This window comes from Telopea speciosissima, chromosome 7 (genome assembly GCF_018873765.1).
Source record: "Telopea speciosissima isolate NSW1024214 ecotype Mountain lineage chromosome 7, Tspe_v1, whole genome shotgun sequence".
Classification (NCBI taxonomy): Eukaryota; Viridiplantae; Streptophyta; class Magnoliopsida; order Proteales; family Proteaceae; genus Telopea; species Telopea speciosissima.
This window is the reverse complement of record NC_057922.1, coordinates 40,932,535-40,953,252: the sequence shown is the minus strand read 5'-3', so window position 1 is coordinate 40,953,252 and position 20,718 is coordinate 40,932,535. Positions and strand designations below refer to the sequence as shown.

General features: G+C 40.4%; 1 protein-coding gene across 2 annotated transcripts in view; it reads left to right on the top strand.

Moving 5' to 3' along the window:
* The window catches only part of LOC122666964 (protein GAMETE EXPRESSED 2), a 56,854-nt gene that overhangs the window by 9,149 nt on the left and 26,987 nt on the right, over positions 1-20,718 (top strand). For both annotated transcript variants that reach the window (XM_043863102.1, XM_043863103.1), the window contains 5 exons: positions 2,165-2,491; positions 3,453-3,659; positions 3,744-3,835; positions 3,918-4,059; positions 4,734-5,042. In XM_043863102.1, the coding sequence (XP_043719037.1) occupies positions 2,165-2,491; positions 3,453-3,659; positions 3,744-3,835; positions 3,918-4,059; positions 4,734-5,042 (1,077 nt within the window). The remainder of the gene's footprint in view (positions 1-2,164; positions 2,492-3,452; positions 3,660-3,743; positions 3,836-3,917; positions 4,060-4,733; positions 5,043-20,718) is intronic.

Below are 20,718 nucleotides of genomic sequence, written 5' to 3'. Positions count from 1 at the left end.
CCATAGCCTCTGCTACATTCTTAGGAATATATGGAGGAGATAGCCACAGTGAAGGCAACACCTGTAGGTGAGATAGAATCGTAGGAAACAAACTTGGCAATAGGATTAGTACATGCCCGTGTTCCCTTGCGAAGACCAATGGGAAGGTCTAAGTTTGAGGATGGGGAAGTAGAGAGGAAGGTATACCTGTCTCAATGGATGGAGACGAAGGATGAGGAGACGAAGGAGGATTTTGGCAGGTCTTATTTATGAGAAGCCATGAAGAAGGATTGTGGCTGGTCTTCTTTGTATACACCAGCAGCTCCCCTTGTTCTCCGTTCACCTGTACACTAGGAGGCTCCCCCTCAACAACAGTATCCACAAAACTTTTCTTTCCCTTGTCAATCTGAAAAGGAGGAATAGGAAAGGGAACAAACTCGAGAACCTCTTCAACCTCACCACCAAGGGATGAACATGAACACTCCCCCTGAAGAGGTGACTGAAAATACGGTATGGTTTCAAAAATATGGACATCTTTTGAGAGAAGCCACCGACGGGTAGGAGGATGATAACATTTGCATCCTTTGGAGGTAGAGGAATACCCAAGAAAGAGGCACTTCAGGGCTTTAGGATCCAATTTAGTGCTGGCAGATTTGCTAATATGTACATAGCAAATGCAACCAAACACCCTTGGTGGAAGAGAGAAAGAAGAAGAAAGAAAAGCTCCAAGAGAGCAAAACACGATTTGGGGTTGTTGAGTTATGTCTCAAACTAGAGAAAAACTAGTTTATATTGAAAAGAATTGATAATTACATAGAGGCCCCTGGCCTTATACAAATGACATAAAGAACATATAAAAGATGTGGCTATAGTATACAAATATACCCTTGACTACTATTCTTAACAGCTTCGAGTGGGGTTTTAAATACATCATTGGCACTATGTTAACATGCATGGTAAGGTGAAGTGATTCATGGTCAGCTACTTACCATCAATCATCCGGAAGACGATTCAGATATCTCCTACGGCTTTCTTTAAACCATTCGCTTGTGCCCGGAGGGTAGTCAGCAAACCTTCCACATTCAATGAATCTCCCCACATCAATGAACCTTTCTTCAACAATCTCCCTTGTCGCCTGATCAATGATTCTGTGTCGGCTTGACTGTTATAGTCCATAAGTCACCGGTATACGTAGCTGCTGAGTCTACACATAAAGTTTAAATTAGTACTGGTTTGGGCATGGGTGTAATAGGTTCTGTTTGTGATATCGGTTTCAATTCGGTTCGATAGACTGGTGTTGGGTAGGGATTAGGTAGGTTTTTTGGTGTTCGGGGGTCGGTTTTAGTGTCCGGTCCTATCAGTCGGGCCAAATGGTGGCCCCTCTGTTTAGCCCGAACCAACCGAAATGGTGTTCTAACCCGTAAAGCGAAGCCAAACCAATAAGGCCTCTGTTCGGTTTGGATCAGGCTCGATCGGGTCAGGCCGGGCCGGTTTGATCAGTTCGGTTTATGTTTTGACCCCCTTAGGTGATCTGTATGCTCCAGCTTGAGGGGGGGGGGCGATAAAGTCGTGGCTATATGTAACCACAATAGAGGGAGTCCCTCTATTGTGGATTCCTATCTTTCTCTCTTTTCTACTTTATTTAGTTTTCCTAGTTGAGTTGTGATAGGTCTCCAAAGTCTAGGACTTCAGTTTCTTCTTTTATTTATACTTTCCTAATCTGAATAGGAAAGCCCCTTGTACTGAGGTTGATATCTATAAATAAGATGTAAGAGGGGGAGGCAGCTATCGGTTATTAGTCTCTCTGGCTGTCTCCCCACTCAGTTCTTCTGGTGCTGGTTCTGTTCTCTGATTTCGTTACAAGACCCTTTACAATGAACCTCCCCCCCCCCCAAAAAAAAAAAAAAAGAAAAAAAAAAGAAAAAAAAAAGGCCCAACCTATAATATAACTACCCAACCCATTGGACTGCCACCTACATCTTGTGAGCCTCCATACGGGATTAATGTCTAATGCAACTGCATCATCTTGCCTGTTGTATAGAGAAACAACAATACCTGACTGACTTAATTTTCATGAATATTAGATTCTTATTTTGTCGTTCTTTGTCATTTAATTCAATTTTTAGTAGTACAAAATATTCTATTATTCTCATTGACATGAAAGTTGGTACTGCCTGTTTAATAGGGCCACTGGATATCTCCAATTGCTTGGCAAAATGGAATTATGAAACAAATGCTCTGCAAATATTTTCTAAGCTAGAGATCTTTATACACCAACAAGATCAATATGGAAACCTTGTTCCAGGTTTATATGCATTTGATGCTCAAGTTGTTGAGAAGGAAACAAATTTGTCTATTCCTATAGCAGATTTGAACTTTAAAGAGGTGGTACCAGGTATTCAGTTGTTTTCTTTCAGTGCACTTGAACTGGGGGACTTCAAGCTCACAATTTATGATGGGGAGCAGAACCAGAGCATCTCCAATATGCCATATGACTATACTGTTTTTATAGGTGCGTAAATGTTGTTTCTACAGAGCAGTTCTCAAAATTACATTCTTCTTGATCCTTCTGATTTCCTATCGGATGAGTGATTTGCATTCTTCTGTTGACATTATGCACACTCTTTTGAGGCTGAAATATATTCAGTAAGTTGTTTATGTGATGGATCTGGTGTCAAATTTTGTTGCTGCTCTAAGGTAAAAGGTTTCATCTGGACTGTGAGTCTTTTTTCCCTCCAAAACAAGCCAAACAGTTACAATAGCAGAGCCCCTCTTGACAACCACACTCCAAAAGATCAATGACCTGGATAGACTCAAACAAAAAAGCAGATACATCGTATTTCCCTTGTTCAACTTGTAGAGATACCATAGAATTGGTACCTTGGGTATCTTTTTCCTGGTAGGTAGCAAACTTTATTCTGAAAGTGGAAGGACATCTTCTAATAGAGATGCAGATCCTGTGTGTTGAACCTATTTTGTTAAATTGAGAAATATTTCAGTGCGTGTATGCAAGAACGTGCATTTATATATGGATAGATAGATTCACCGATAGATAATCTTTGGATAACCCTCTATACCTTTGCTTCTTCTCCTATCATCATCATTGGTGGTGCGATAATGCTCTCTTTCCAGTTTCTGTTTTAGGTTATTGACTATTTAATTGCAATTTTTGTTTAAGTTAGGAAATCTAATAAATCTTACAGGATTCTTTAAAGCATGCCTCTTTGAGGATATAATCTAAGTTTCATAGGTTACTGGTTGTGGTTCAAGATCTAAAAAATGACAAAGTTAAGTTGTATGTTATTGGTTGGCTATACGTTTTTGTTCTTCGTCTCCCCCCTGCTCTCTTTCCTCTAGGTTTCAATAACCTATGTGATATAAATGGACATGGATTCTACAATCAACCACTTAACGTAAATGAATAACTTTCTCTCCTAACAAGTTTCAGATTTTTTTTGGGGATTTTTTAATAGGTTACTGTGATGGACTGAAGAGTGTTGTCAATGGTTCTGGCTTAACTGGTTCTGTTGCTGGCCAGATATCAAAATTTTCAGTTTATTTGAATGATAGATACGAATATCCCTCTCCAATTGATGCTGATAGGATTCGGGTGCGAATTTTGAGAAAAGTTGATTCAGCTAATGTATGGCCAAGCATTTATCCTATGCAGCTCGCTAATGGTAAAGTAGCTCCTTCACTTATTCAGTTGTTGCCTTTCTGCAACATTTTTACTTAGTGCTCTGATCAGGAGGCATGCATCTCAGCCACAATGCATGCGCCCACCGGAAAATTCAGTTATGGGGATACCAGCTTTATTGGAAGTGCTCCTGCACCATCTATTGACCCAAAGAACAGTGTAAGAAACATTTATTTGATTTTTTTTCTTCCATAAAACTGTTTCTGCACACATTTCTCATAACAGTTTTCTTTGATTTCAGTCTGCTGCACACACCAAAATTCAGACTAGTGTTTTTGATGTCATTTATACACCCGAAAAATCTGGACTCTATGAGATCCGAGTATTCTGCGGAAATATTCCATTAAATAATGGCAATCCTTATACAAAGGAAGTAACAGCAGGTATTGTCCTTTTCTCTTTCTATTTTTAAGTATTTATATTATGGTAAAACAAAGGAAAATAGCTCTATCCAACAAGAAATTGAAATTAGGTATTTTGCTAAACTACTTTCTTCACCAAACTAAGAAAAGGTTCAGGATGTTAAGAAATGACAATCACGGAGCAACTTGTTTAGCTGAAAAGTGCCTTAGCCAGTAACTAGCCCTTTTTGGATAGCTATTACGGGGGTGTTGTGATGCAAAACAAACTCTTTTGGAACATTGTCATGACCAGTTATGAATTATGATGAAAATATGAAACCTCGAGGGGACAGCTCTAAATCATGAGGAGCTTGTCTGGATCTTCTTGTTCAGCTGCAATCTTATAGCATCCACTATAAAATGACACTTCTATGTGATACCTTTCCTTAAAAGGGAAATTCTCTGGAACAATGAGGAAATTATTATTCATTTCTTGTATTTACTGTTTAACTTGATAGCTGGTTTTTTTTTTTTTCACTCTTCTCTTGTTTTTCCCTTTGGTGCATAATTTTTTATTCAACCAAACAACCTTTAGTTCGTGTGTTTTTTAGGGGGAATTCTCTTATTGTATTTTTATCAGGCAGAACTTTCATAATGATTATTCCACGCTAATACCATTTTATTTTGTGATGAATGCCTTTGTTAACTTTGTGCAGGTGAAGTGAATGTATCACTCTCAGGAGTTGTAAAATTTGTACCCAAAGTATCGAAGCTGGTTAGAAATGAAATTGTGGTACAACTCATGGATTCATTTTCCAACCCTGTTCTAATGCAGCAATCAAAGCTGAGCCTTGAGATTGGTTCCATCAATAATTCTGGTTTCTTGAATTGGAAGTTCATGGATAACAGAGATGGGTCCTATGTTGGTTACTTTTTAGCCAAGGATGTTGGCACCTACGAGATGTGCATTTCATTTGAGGGAAAACGCTTGTCTCCTTGTCCTTTTGGGGTCAACGTTTACAGTGGTAAGTTTGATTTGCAATGGCCTCTATTATGTAATACTATTTTTTTTTTTCTGTAGATAATGGAAGAGATATGAGACTTATAGTTTAATGTGGTGGTATATGTAAGTAACTGTGATTGTTTTCTAACCATTTCCTTGCCTATGAGAAAGAGAAAGAAATGGTCAACAAGATTATTATGGTATATATCGATTTATGTAGTTGGTTTATCTAATTTAGTAAAGAGGTTCTTAATGGTTATTATTTGGGATACAAGTGGTAGGAAAGGCCTGTGGTGGCTCTTCCATTTTGTTAAACAAATCTGAGACTTGATTATTGCTTTGGACATCTAGTTCTTACAGTTCCTTTTGTTGCTAGTTAGAGCATCTTTCTTCAATAGAACATAATTTGTCGTAGTTAAGTAGTCATATTTAGCCACGCTGAACCAAAGCTATTTAAAACAGTCTTTTTTTTTCTAGTTAAGTGATGTCTATGTGAACATTTGGAATTGAATTGAATAAAGTTCTTACAGTAGAGTATCTAATTCGTAGGGCCTTGTATAGTCTGAAATTTTGTTCATGTTTAAAAATGTGACCATGAAAATGTTGATCACCTGCTACTGCATTTTTTTCTTGAGTAGGCATGCTCAAATTTATTGCTTTGTTTTGTCTCTGTTCTCGAGAGGGGATTGCATGGAGGTTGCTACCCTTTGCCGATGCCATCTGCTGGAGCTTGTGGTAAGAGATGCATGTTAGTTAGTTTAAGGATGAACTTTCTACTTCTTATGGGATTATGCATACTGTTAACAGATCTGAATTAGGGAATAAGGCTTGGATGATCAAAGGTTGATCCCAAGCAATGTATTTATAATATTAGAAGACAAATTACATGGACAATTCTGTCCCAACCGACTCAATACAAAGCAATATAAAAAGAGAACAAAAGGACCAGAATATCCCCCACGGTATTCTGTCCCATATAACCAACACTCCCCCTCAAGTTGGTGCATATATGTCACACATGCCCAACTTGACTAAGTCAGGACAGAAAACGTTGCTACTCAACCCTTTAGTGAACACATCGGCTAACTGATCAGCAGACTTCATAAAGGGAACACATATGAGACTAGTTTTAATCTCCTCCTTAATGCAATGTTGGTCAACTTCAACATGCTTGGTACGATTATGCTGGACAGGGTTATGAGCGATGCTAATGGCAGCCTTGTTGTCACAATATTGCATCATGGGAAGATGGACAACAATTCCAATGTCTTGCAACAACCTTTTAAGCCATAGCAACTCACAGATTCCGTGTGCCATAGCACGGAATTCAGCTTCAGCTTTGGATCTTTCCACAACGTTCTGCTTTCTTGCTACGCCATGTGATAAGATTCCCACCCACAAAAGAGCAATATCCAGAGATGGATTTCTTGTTAGTAGAGCCAGCCCAATCAGCATCAGTGTAAGTTTCCACTTTCAAATGGCCATTGGGAGATAAAAGTATTCCTTTTGCAGGAGCAGACTTCAATTACTGAAGAATACGAATAACTGCCTCCATATGAGAGGAATAAGGATCATGCATAAATTGGCTCACTAGACTAACTGCAATAGCTATATCTGGCCGTGTATGAGAGAGGTAGATCAGCTTGCCAACCAATCACTGATAGCGACCTTTGTCAACTTGTTCACCTTCTTTCTCCTTAAGCCTTGTAGTAGCTTCCATGGGAGTGTTTGTGGGATGACACCCTAACATCTCTGTTTCGGACAACAGATCTAGGATATATTTCTTTTGAGAAAGGAAGTTACCTTTTGAATATCGAGCAACTTCTATCTCTAGAAAATATTTCAGAGTTCCCAGATCCTTTATTTCAAACTCACGGCCAAGGAAGTGCTTTAATTTCTTGATCTCATTACCATCATCTTCGGTTACAACAATATCATCAACATAGACTATGAGAATAGTTACCTTATCACCAACTCGTTTGATGAATAGTGTATGATCAACATTGCTTTGGTTATAGCCCATTGAAATCATAGCCTTGTGAAACCTGCTGAACCAAGCTCTAGGTGACTGTTTCAACCCATAAAGAGCATGCTTTAATTTACAGACCCTGCCCTTGGTCTTATCATTAGAGAAGCCTGGTGGAATATCCATATATACCTGTTCCTCTGGCTCTCCATGGAGGAAGGCATTCTTCACATCCAACTGCTGAAGATCCCACCCAAGATTTATAGCACATGACAATAACACTCTTACAGTATTGAGTTTAGCCACTGGTGCGAAGTTCTCCTGATAATCAACTCCATAAGTTTGGGTAAAGCCCTTTGCAACCAGGCATGCCTTATATCGATCTACAGTCCCATCAACCTTTTGTTTGACCACAAACACCCATTTACATCCCACTGGTCGTTTCCCTGAAGGAAGATCTACAAGATCCCAAGTATTATTTTTTTTCAATGCTCTCATTTCTTCCAACATTGCTGCCTTCCACTTTCCATTTGTGTAAGCTTCCTGCCAATTTTTAGGAATAGAAACAGAAGAAAGAGAGGACACAAATGCATGGAAAATGGAGAAAGAGAACTATAAGAACCAAGGCGGGAAATGGGACGCTGAGTGCAAGTCCTAGTACCTTTGTGATGAGCAATAGGTAGGTCGGAAGGAGAAATCTTACCAGGAGAAGTAGGGTCTGGATCTAGAGTCGACAGCTGGATGGGTACTGGAGCTACGGTGGATTAAGGCTGCCCTCTTCTGGAACATCTTTTGTGATATGTTAAAATGTTGGAGTCATCGATCCTTTTCTGAAATTTCTTAATGGTTCTCTGAATTGGAGTCAACTCTCCTTGTATAGGATTATCTAAAGGTGATGGGGCAGCAGCCAAAGGTGATGGGGTAGCAGCCAAAGGTGATGGGACAACAGCTAAAGGTGATGGGGTAGCAGCTAAAGGTGATGGGCAGCAGCTAAAGGTGATGGAGGTTCAAGAATAGTAAGGCCAAGGGAAGGAAACACATCCACTCTTCACTATACCCTCATGGAAGGTAACATCCATACTGACTAGGGTACGACGGGAAGGGGGATGATAACACTTATATCCTTTCTGGGTTGGAGAATAACCCAAAAAAATACACCGCAATCCATGGGGTTCGAGCTTACCAGGGGACCTGGTATCCCTAGCATAACATACATAGCCAAACACTTTAGGTGAAACCACAAAGGACCAATTCCCAAACAAAACTTCAGCCAGACTACGGGAGTCAAGGACCCTAGTAGGCAATCGATTAATGAGATAGGCTACAGTGAGAACAGCATCTCCCCAATATTGGGAGGGAACATGTCGAGCAAACATTAATGCTCTGGCCATTTCTAGTAAGTGACGGTTCTTCCTTTCGGCCACACCATTTTGGGCCGGGGCATCAACACAACTAGTCTGGTGAAGAATTCCATGGTCAACAAGATATTTTTGAAAGTGACCTTCTTTATACTCTGTTCCATTGTCACTTCTCAAAACTTTGAGAGTGGCCTGGAATTGAGTTTGGATCATCTTATGGAAATGCTGAAAACAGGAAAAGACCTCACTTTTCTTGTGCAAAAGGTATATCCATGTGTTTCTAGAGTGACAATCTATCAATGACACAAACCAACGATGTCTAGAAATTGAAGTCTTTTGACTAGGGCCCCAAACATCAGAATGAACCACATAGAAAAGGGAAGAACTTCTTTTATTAGAACTAGAATAATTTAAACGTGTCTGTTTGGCCAGTACACACGCCTCACAATAGAATTCATCTTTATTACAACCCTTGACTAAGGCTGGAAACAAATGAGACAAAGTCCCTAATGGGGGATGACTTAATCTAGAGTGCCATTGGTAAAGTTCAAAAGAGACCAATGAATTTTGATGAAGTGGATAAGGTACGGTTGGTGGAGAAGGACGACCATCATCAAGCAGGTACAATCTACCTTGCACTTTACCACATCCAATCGTCTTCCTTGTCACCAGATCCTGAAAAACACAGTGAAAAGGAAAAAAAAGTTACTTTGCAATTAAGGTCACGAGTAAGACTATTAATGGAAAGAAGATTAGTAGTAAAATTAGGAATGTGTAAAACTGAAGATAAGGTAAGGGAAGCGGTGTAGTTAATAGATCCTTTTCCAGAGATGAAGGAAAGAGAACCATCAGCTACCCTGACTTTGTCCTTCCCTGAAATGGGGGAATAACGATGGAAACAACTAGAAGATCTAGTTATGTATTTTGTAGCACCAGAATCTATGATCCAAGGATGGGATGCTACAGAAGCACAATGATCACCCAATGGGATACCTGACCGAGCAAAATATGAACCTGAAGGAGCAGAGGAATTGGCAGGAGCTGATGTAGTAGAGGCCGCAGCAGCAGAAGTCCTTAGCATATGTAGGAATGCTTGTAGATAATCCTGGGATAAACCAAGGTCAGTAGTAGGAGCTGTAGTAACAGTCTCAGTGTGATGAGCCTTGTTCTTTGGTTTTTTCTTGGCAGCCCATTTTGCTTCAAAGTCAGCTAGTTTCTCATGGAGTTTCCAACACTTCTCTTTGGTATGGTAGGGCTTGTGACAGTACTCACAAGTGCCAGTGCCAGTAGTAGAATCACCAATAGAAAGGTTTCCAGCAGGTGCAAGAGGAGTGGGGCCAGCAGCTTGGAGGGCTGATTTGTCAGTGGTAGGAGGATGTAACATAGCAGCCCTATGATTCTCTTTAGAGGAGCTAGGGCATAAGACTGTTCAAGTGTGGGAAAGGAGAATGACCCAACACTAACACGAATCTAGTCATACTCCACATTCAACCCTGCCAAGAAATCAGACCTTGATCTTGTCCACATGTTTCTTATAGGTAGTAATGTCAGCAGCTGTAGTAGGGTGGAAATCAGAGAAGTGGTCCAATTGTTGCCAGAGGCTGCACAGGGTAGCATAGTATTTGGAGATGGATAATTCTCCTTGAGTAGTGTGAAGGACCTTTTTCCTGAGTTTATAAACCTGGGCATCATTGCCAAGCTGACCATATGTCTCTTTGCAAGTAGACCAAATCTGAGAAGCTGTGTCAAGGAGAAGAATTCCATGTGCAAGGTCTAAAGTCATAGAACCAATCAGGTATGACATGAGAACCCCATTGTTGGCAAGCTACCTACTTTGAAGAGGACCTGGTGCAGTCGGCATAACACTAGTACCATCAATATGGCCAGTAAGGGCACGGCCAGCAATAGCTAAGTCTGCAGATCGAGATCATAACAAGTAGTTGGAGCCATCCAGTTGGATGGGATTAGGAGGAAAAGTGTGGTAATCAGTTTTGCCTTGACTATCCTGATCAGAAGTAGTAGTGGAAGTGATTGAATCACCCATACTTGTAGCACAGAAACCCAAATCGCGGAGAGGGGCTGTTGTGAAGAGAACCCCAACAAATACTCCAAGATAAAGGCTGAAAATTGGAGGAGAGACTGCTGGAAATATAGTAATAATTGTCTCCAAAAAGCAGCTAGTGCAATCCCCTAGATCAACTTTTTCAGGGTTTTGAAAAAAATATGGTGAGATCGATGTTGAAGAGGATGGAAGCAAAAACACACTGGAATGGGCTGAAACTTAGACTGAGTGGCCTTCTAGTAGTGTTGAATCACCCTTCCAAAAATCAGCATCAACAGAGAATAGTAACCCTAAGATCGATATTTGCATGGTTTTAGAAAAAAACCCTGATGAGAGCAAAAATCGATAGGGAAAGAGTCTTCAGTATGGCTAGAGATAGAACCTTGTCCAATAAATCTGCTGTAGTTCCTGAGCTTCAATAATGTGGAGAGATCCCTTGGGAGATAAAGTTGAATCAGTCCAAAAATTTGAAGGCTTCAAATTTCGCAGCAGGGTACAGAAGCTTCTATTGATTCTGAAATTTTTTAGAACATGAATGAGGTGATGGAGGGCAGCAACTGGATCTGTAGATCACCTCATCAGTGCTGCCCTAATGGGAGAATGAAGAACAAGAGGAGAAGGGTGGAAGAAGAACTTGAGAATGAAAGAGAGAAGAAGAAGAAGAAATCGAGAATGGAAGAGAGGAGAGTTACCCTAATTCGAAACCTGCTCTGATGCCATGTTAACAGACCTGAATTAGGGAATAAGGCTTGGATGATCAAAGGTTGATCCCAAGCAATGTATTTATAATATTAGAAGACAAATTACATGGACAATTCTGTCCCTCATAACCGACTCAATACAAAGCAACATAAAAAGAGAACAAAAGGACCAGAATACCCCCCACGGTATTCTGTCCCATATAACCAACACATAATGTGTGCTTGCTTTGTGTTTATGGTGCTCTATGATGCTTGATTTTGAGAAGATCTCTTTTTCTGGTTTTCCTTTATATTCATGTTTTAAGGAGCTTGATCCCAGTCCAGATTGCATGATCTAAATTGAGATTGGATGGGACCAATACAATCTGTAATATGCAGTGATCAATATCCACTGGAAATCAGTTTCATTTGTTCTTCTTACATTGATCTGCCTCAAACTGATATGCTTCAGCGTCACTCAGAAGTGGTCATGAATCCAATACAAATCTTTGAATCCCTGTTTGAATCAGGACCTTCATAAGTTAGAAATCTAGCTCTGACTTTCGACTTTGCCATGGCTTTTGTGCTTCCGATCCCAAGAGAAAGGTTGGTGCCTCAGGTTGGAAGCTGGCATTCAGAAAAAACCTGTAGTCAAACCAGGTAGCCTTAGTAACCCCAAACACCTGGGATAAGGCCTAGTAGAGTTTCTTTTTGGTTTTTGAGTTCTGTGTTTTTCCCCCCTCCCTCTCCACTTGCTATTCTTGAACTGCTTTTTTTTCAGTGGTTATCTGTCCCTATGCCTTCCTCTTATCATGCTCTTGTACTCTTTTCTCTTTAATATTTATAAAATTTAATCCTTCTATTAAAAAGACATACTTAATCATTATGTCAGTTATTGTTTCCAACTATTGAATTTTGTTAGTAGGGACTCTGTTTTATGTCTCGGTATGTTCAGGGTAGTTTAGGTATTTTTCAGTTTTCTTATTTCCTATTGTGTCTCTTAAGTCAAATATATAGTGAATGAATGTGGAGCTTTTATACTAAGTGAGACACTCCAAAGTTGCCCGATTCTCATTCTTCTTCTTCTCCTCTTCTCTTCTTCTTTCTTCTCTTTTCTTTATTGTTTACACTTACATGGTCTCAGAGCAAGATCTCTAGGGATTGCTACAACCTTCCTAGCATCTTGTCTCCTCTCTTTCTAGGTTTCCGTCATCATTGATTGATTCATCTCAATTCAAAGTTTTGAGAGACTCTTCGGTTTTCATGTGAAAGGGGTGCAGCACCCTATGCTGCATTTTTGGACTGTTTAGAGACTAGTTCCTCACTGGAGATTGAGAACTAGGTCTTCTTTGTTGGTAGAAATTGATCTATGGAGTGAAGAATACATTCAAGACCATAGAAATCAAGTTTTGTTGAAGTTTTTTGTGTCTATCTTTGGGGCCGAACTGAAAGTCGAGTTTCTGTCAGGGTTTTTGAGAACGACTTCTGCATAAAGAAGTTGAATCGAATTTCGGTTGCATGTTTGTGGCTGGTTTCTTCACCACAGTGACTGGAGATTAATTCTTGTGGTATTTGAAGTTGGAGATCAACCTCACTTTAAGGGTTTTGGAAGCTGAGATCGACATTCTGGGTTTTGGGGGCTGAGATCGATTTTCTTAGGTGTCTTCTTCTATTGTTAGATCCGTTGGTAAGTGTTACATCTTCCATTCACTTTGTGTTTTTTGAAATGTCTGACCCCTCGAAGAATATTATCAATGAAGTTGTGTCTTCTTCATCTAACCATATTACTGAGAAGAAGTTAGAGGGAATCAACAACTTCCAACAATGGAAGAAGATTGTTATATTGGTGTTGATTGGTAGGGATCAGCAGGATCATTTGACCAAGACCAAACCAGCAAGTGATGCCTCATGGGATATAGTTGATGCGCGCATTTTGGGACAGCTGCTGAACTCTACGGACAACCAGATTGTTGATCTGGTAACTCATATTGATACAGTCAAGGAGCTATGGAGTTATCTGCATGTTCTGTAATCTGGGCAGAACAACTTATCTCGTATCTATGAGTTATCTCAAGATTTCTACAGAGCTGATCGAAAGGGTCGCCCCTTGACCCAGTAGTCTGCTGATTTTAAGAGGATGTATGAAGAGCTGAAGTCCTTACTTCCTATCACCTCAAATGTGCAACAGATGCAGAACTAGCAAGAGCAGCTGCAGTTATGGGGTTTCTAGGTGGTCTTGGGAAGGAGTTTAACTCTGTTCGTTCCCAGATACTTGGTGGTTATAAGGTAGCCACCCTTTCTGACACTTTTTCACGAGTTCTACAGGTATCTCATGAGACATCTCATGATTCTACTACTGTGGATAGTTCAGCCTTGGCCTCTTTTACACCTAGCCGTGGTCCTAGTAGTGGGACAAGGGCTGGTGGTGGTCGTAGTCGTGGGGGTGGTTCTAACAAAGCCTCTATATCTGGGAAAGCACCTACTTCTGGCTCAGATCTTTCAGACATAGTGAAGACTTATCACGGTGTCACCATTGTGGTCGCATTGGACATATCCAACGCTTCTACTGGAAACTTCGTGCCAAACCACCACAACAACAGTTTGCTAATTCTGTTGCCATTACTGAGTCTACTATTCCATCATCTTCTCATTCTGAGGGTAAGACTGTGAGGATGTCTGATGAGGACTATGGTCGCTTTACCCAGTTGTAGACTTCTTAGTCTTCCCTGCCTTCTATTGCTACTTTTGGTCAAACAGGTAATGCCACTGCATGTCTTTCGACTGCTTCCTTGTTAGAGTTATTAGAATTTATGTTCTAGGGGTACTTTAGGAACTGGACTTTATCTAGTTCCCTTATATTGTAATTTCTCCTTTTTTACCTTTTACCTCCCTAGAGGGGTTGGATGTAATATGTTTAGGATTGTTAGTTGAGTAATATAGGTGTGGAGAGAATCATCTCACACACAACAATTACAACAGAACTCTTCTCCCTCCTTCTCTCTTGTCTTCTTGTTCTTCTCCTTCAACTTCCTCTCTTTCTATCACTTACATCAACAACATAAAACTCAACTTGGTATCTGAGCATACAGGTTTGAGAGTCGTATTTCCCTTTTCCTGCTCTGTTTTTTCTTTCTCTTTGGAATCCATTATGCCCTAGGATTCCAAAGAAGAGACCTCTATGTGAAACAACTATTTAGGTGTTAAAGGAATATGGAATAGGTTCCTGTATAGCCTAGTTAGATGTTTGAAGCCAGCCTTTGAGCTCTATTGCAGCTCTCTTGAAGATCTGAAGCAGCCTTGAAGACTTGAAGCTGCTCCTAGCTTTTCTGCCAGTTCTCTCTCCTTCGGCATGTGTTTGGTTTTATGGATGGACCATTAGAATCGCCCAAGGGTGCTGGTTATGCCCCTGCTGTTCCTTTTTAGCTGCTTGAAGAAACCCTTGAGTTTAGCTTAGTTTCGTGAAATCTAACAGGGTAAAGCCGATTCCTATTTCCCTTTTTCTCTTACATTTGGTCTGTGCAATATATGGCTCTCTTGATTAAAACCATACTATGGACAGTCTTGGCAGTATGTTTTGAGTTTGCTTGAGTTGGTATTGTTTCTTGGAAAGAGCTAAAGTGGATTTTACTTTAGTCTATGCTGTTTTTTCTTCCCTGCTGGATATTTTCTTTGTGTGGGACTGCATATTTGGGTTGAGTGTGTACTCCCCATCTTATTTGGATACCTAAGTGTATGGTCAAGTGCCATTTTCCGTACATTATGGTTGATTCTGATGTCTCCGGATTTGGTTCGGCTGATTCACAGCCCCCTCTAGCAGCTCCTCAATTGGTTTATGAGAACACCCTTCTACAAATTTCCTTTGTGAAGCTTGATGGCACTAATTACTTGGACTGGTCCCACTCTGCGAAGCTTTCCCTTTGGAGCAAAGGGAAACTTAGGTACATTACAAGTGCTATTAAAGCCCCAGAGCCTGGTTCACCTACCTATGAAAAATGAGAGACCAAAAATTCTACAGTTATGACATGGTTAATCTTCTCCATGAAACCAGAGATTGGGAGAAGGTTTATAAGGAAAGAAATTGCCAAGGCAATCTGGGATAGTGTCTCCCAGACCTTTGATAGCGTGGGTGACTCTGCCAAGGTCTACCAGCTTTACCAAAAAATTAACTCAATGAGGCAGGTTGACAGGACTATTTCTGAGTACTACAATACTTTTCTTAGTCTTTTTGAGGAGTATGACCACTACAAGGATCTTCAATTGACCAACCCAGAGGATGAAGCAAAGGTGTATTGGACTCTTGAAAAGGAGCATGTCTTCACTTTACTTGGTGGTTTGAACCTTGACTATGAGCCAATTAGGCTCCAGATTTTAGGCCGGTCCCCTTATCCATCTCTTAGTGAGGTCTATAGTCACTTACAGAGTGAGGAGACTCGGCGTGTTGCTATGGAACCAACACCAACATCATCTCTTGAGAGGTCAACTCTCAATTCGAGTTCTTTCCGAGACACCCGTGGAGGTGGTAGAGGCCAAGGGCCTAACCGTGAGGCAAATAGAGCAGTGGAGACAGTTGGTGCCAATGGAGTTAGTAGAGAAAAGTTTAAATGTGATCATTGTGGGAGGACTGGACACACCAAGGATAGGTGTTGGTCATTGACTCTGGTGCCGCTGAGGCTTCTACTGTAGCCCAATCTTGGGTCATTGACTCTGGTGCCACTGACCACATGACTGGTACGTCCCGTTATTATGATTCCTATGCCATTTGCTTTGGTAAGGATAACGTTAGGCTAGCTGACGGCTCCCTTTCCTCCATCTGGTAAGTGTAGTATACCTGTTACCAAGGTGTAAAGTATCAGTATCGAGTATCGTATCGGTTGAGTGGTTTTAAGAGACGTATCGTATTGTATCGTTTCGGAGATTCGTATCGAAGATACACATGGAAATACACTTTTGGAACAAAAAATAATATAATTAAGCAATATATAATAAGTGTCATGCATAAAACCTAAAATGGTGAATAATGTATAACCAAACAAGTGCATTAAATTGAAATTGTTATAAAAGATGAAGTTTCTCACATGTCGTAATCGTCTATAGCCTGAAGAGTATTGGATGATGCAAAAGATGATGTTGTAGCACTCCTTGATTCGTTTTTTAGTTTAAAAGTGTGAAAAACCAAGATTAAATGTAAGATTTTAGACTCTTGGTTGAGAGTTTTCCTTCATTTTTTCATTAGATTAGGAATTGTATCGAGTCTGTGTGTGAAAATGGCCTTTTTATGAAATGTATCGATGGTATCGGTACATATCGGTATGTATCGGTGCGTATCGGTAAGTATCAGTACGTATCGGTGATGTATTGGTATGTATCAAGCCGTATCGGCCGATATGTATTGATACATATCGATACGTATTAAACCACCCACTGAACCCTTTACTGGACGTATCGTATCGGCCCGTATCGGTCGATACATTTCGATACACTTCGAGACAGTTCATTAAAAAAAAAAAAAAGAGACGTATCGGTATGTATCGTATCGGTATCGACCGATACCTATACGTATCGGTCTGTATCGTATCGTATCGGTCGATACTTTAAACCATGCCTGTTACATCATCTATTTCCCTTACTTCCGTTCTTCATATCCCTAACCTTACACTTAATCTTTTACCTGTGAGTTACTTGACTAAATCTATGAATTGTTGTGTCACATTTTTCCTTCTCGCTGTCTTTTTCAGGATTTGGTGACGAAGAGGATTATTGGTAGTGGACGTGAGGCGCAAGGCCTTTACCTTTTTTACCCTTTTTTGCTCATAGCTCAGTCCTATGTGTGTGGACATAATGATAGTAGTTCTGTGGAGTCTATTATGTTATGGCATCGCCGTCTTGGCCATCCATCTTTTGATGTAATAAGGAAACAGTTGCCTCATTTATTTTCTTCTGTTGCTTCTTCTCATGTTTTTTAATGTGAACCATGTATGTTTGCCAAACATTGTCGTTCTTCTTATCCATGGTAATAGAACTGCTGTTCCTTTCGATATTGTGCATACTGATGTTTGGGGACCTTCCCCTACTACCTCTCTATTTGGCTATCGTTACGTTGTGTCATTTGTTGATGATTTTTCTCATGCTACTTGGACTGTTCTTATGAAACATAAAAGTGATGTTTGTGATGCATTTCAGAGTTTTCATCAGATGGTTCTTACTCAGTTTGATACTCGTATCAAAATTGTTCGGTCTGATATAGGAGGAGAATATATGTTTGGTAGCCTCCAAGCCTTCTTTACTAATCATGGCATTATCCATCAGCTCGCGTGTGTTTACACCCCCAACAAAATGCGGTTGCTGAGTGGAAAAATCGCTATTTATTGGAGGTCACCCGTAGTCTCTTGTTTGGCATGCATGTTCCCAAGACCTTCTGGTTTGCAGCTCTTCTCACTGCTTCCTTTCTCATTAATCGCATGCCTACCAAACTTCTTGATTTCAAATCTCCCTTAGAAATATTATCTCCACAGGTTTCTGCTTTGTCTCTTCCTCCTAAAGTCTTTGGCTGTATTTGTTATGTGCATGTTAAGAAATCACATCGTACTAAACTTGATCCTAAAGCTCTCAAGTGTCTCTTTCTCGGGTACTGTTCTACTACCAAAGGTTACAAGTGCTATCATTCATCTTCTCGTAAGTGTCTCACCTCCAAAGATGTCACTTTCCTTGAGTCTGTCTCTTTCTTTGCACCATCTCAGCATCTTCTTCAGGGGGAGAATTGTGGAAGTGAACAGGTTGCTGATTTCCTTCATTATCCTCTACCTATCTCTCCCTTTATGCTTGACATTGAAAAGCACAGGGCTGTGGATGTGGATGTGAATACAGATTTGGTTGTTGACAGTAGTTCTGGTGAGGAGAAGGATTACCACATTAAATACAAAAGAGGTAAAGGCTTGCATAATGAAGGAAATAAGACCTACCAAGAGTCCTCTTTAGATCCAGATCCGCATCCTGAGATTCATTCTCCATCAGGTGACATCCCTTCTACTCCATCTGATTTAGACCTTCCTATTGCTGTTAGAAAAGGGAAAAGAGCTTGTTCTAATCTTATAGCCCAGTTTGTCTCCTATGATGCTCTTTCTCCTACAGGTCTTGCCTTTATTGCTGCTCTCTCTACTGCTTCTATTCCTAAGAATTTTATTGATGTTATGTTTGACCCAAAGTGGAGACAAACTATGTTTGAGGAGATGATGGCACTTGAGAAGAATGGTACTTGGCAATTGGTGGATCTTCCCAAGGGACGCGTCCCAGTTGGGTGCAGATGGGTCTACGCAATCAAGTATAAATCTGATGGTACTGTTGAGAGATACAAAGCAAGGTTGGTGGCCAAGGGGTACAGTTAAGTCTATGGAATTGACTATCAGGAGACATTCGCTCCTGTGATTAAGCACAACTCTATAAGAGTTCTTTTATCATTGGCTGCTAATAAGGATTGGCCATTATATCAGTTGGATGTGAAGAATGCCTTTCTTCATGGCGACTTGGAAGAGGAAGTGTACGTGCAAACCCCACCAGGCTTCAAATTGCCTTCAGCTGAAGGGAAAGTGTGCCTCCTCAAGAAGGCACTATATGGCCTCAAACAGTCACCAAAAGCATGGTTTGAGAGCTTCTGACAAGCTATTATGAAGAATGGATATTCCCAGAGCCAAGCTGATCACACCCTCTTTACCAAGCGGGGCAATGGTACTATTACAACCCTCATTATCTATGTTGATGATATTGTGGTCACTAGAGATGATACAATTGAGATAGATAAAGTCCAGTTCCTGAACCCCTAGAACATAAATTCTAGTAACTCTAACATTCCCGCCCCTGGATCATTGATTCAGGAGCATCGGATCACATGACTGGGGTCTCAGGTATATTTTCTTCCTTTTGTGCATCGTCCTCTGGTGTTACCTTAGCTGATGGTTCTTTAGCAAAAGTAATTGCTACAGGTACTGTTCAGGCCACTCCTTCTCTATCCTTATCTTTTGTTCTTTATTTACCTGAGTTTCCCTTTAACCTCCTGTTTGTTACTAAGTTTACTAAAACTGAAACTGTTTTGTAACTTTTCTTTCTGGTTAATGTGTCTTTCAGGACCTTACGACGAAGAAGACGATTAGTAAAGGTCGTGAGTCAGGGGGCTGTATCTTCTTGAAGACACTTTGTCTGCGGCATGTTCGAGTTTGGCGTCTCCTCACCAAGTACATTATCATTTGGGTCATCCATCCTTGTAGAGTTTACGGATTTTAGATCCTTGTTTTCAGTCTCTTTCTAGTTTAAATTGTGAATCTTGTCAGTTTGGGAAGCTTCATCGTGTATGCTAGCCTCCTAGATTCAATCAAAGGTGTAATCAACCTTTTGCTTTAGTTCATCTTGATGTATGGGGCCTTTGTCTGGTTGTCTCTAAATTGGGATTTCGTTATTTTGTTACTTTTGTTGATGACTATTCTAGAGTTACTTGGATTTATTTAATTAAGAATCGTTTTGACTTGTTCTCTATTTTTGTGCTTTTGTGAATGAAGTTAAGACTCAATTTAGTCCTTTGCGCATTCTTCGTAGTGATAATGCTAAGGAATACTTTTCGGCTCCTTTCACTGATTTTATGACTCACCATGGCATTATAGATCAATCTTTTTGTGTCGACACCCCACAACAAAATGGTGTGGTAGAAAGAAAGAATAGACATTTGATGGAGGTCACACGGTCTTTGTTATTTGAGATGAAGGTGGCCAAACCTTTTTAGGCTGATGCTATTCTGACAGTATGTTATTTAATCAACCACATGCCTTCTTCTGTCTTACGTGGTGGGATACCTCATTCTTTCTTGTTTCCTTCTGCTCCCTTATTTGCCTTACCACTATGTGTTTTTGGTAGTATTTGTTTTATTCCTGATCATCATCCCGGTGTCTCTAAGTTGGATCCCAAAGCTATTAAATACATCTTCGTTGGTTATTCTAGTACTCAAAAGGGCTATCGATGGCTCGATGCTATTCCTTTGAGTCACAAAAATACTTTGTCACGGATGATGTTTCTTTCTTTGATTCTACCCCTTGTACTGATTCTCTTGTTGATGCTTCTGAATTGGATGATGATCTTCCTTTGTATATTGTTCAATCTTCTGTTCCACAAGTTCCTTAAAACACATGCATCGCTACCGCCTCCGCTGCTGCCTCCTCCTGTTGCATACCAGTGCCATCTTCAGAAAGTTTGTGCCCCCCTACTCCACCTTCAACCTCACTTCTTTGTCGGTTGCTCCTGCTCTAGGTAATCCTTCTTCTCCCCTTGATGTTCCTTCTGACCTTGATGTGCCTATTGCTGTTCGTAAGGGTGTTCGGAGTTGTACCCATCATCCTCTCTCTAACTTTGTGTCCTACTCTGGTTTATTCTCCTTTCCATACTTGCTTGACTACTATTGAGCACCACCCTATTGCTAAGTCTGTTGCAGAGGCATTATGTAGTCCTGGTTGGAGGGCTGCTATAACTGAGGAACTGTTGGTTTTAGAGGCTAATAAGACATGGGATCTTGTTCCTTTACTCTCTGGTAAATCAGCTATTGGTTGTCGATAGGTCTTTGTGGTGAAGGTGAATCCTGATGGTTCTTTAGCTCA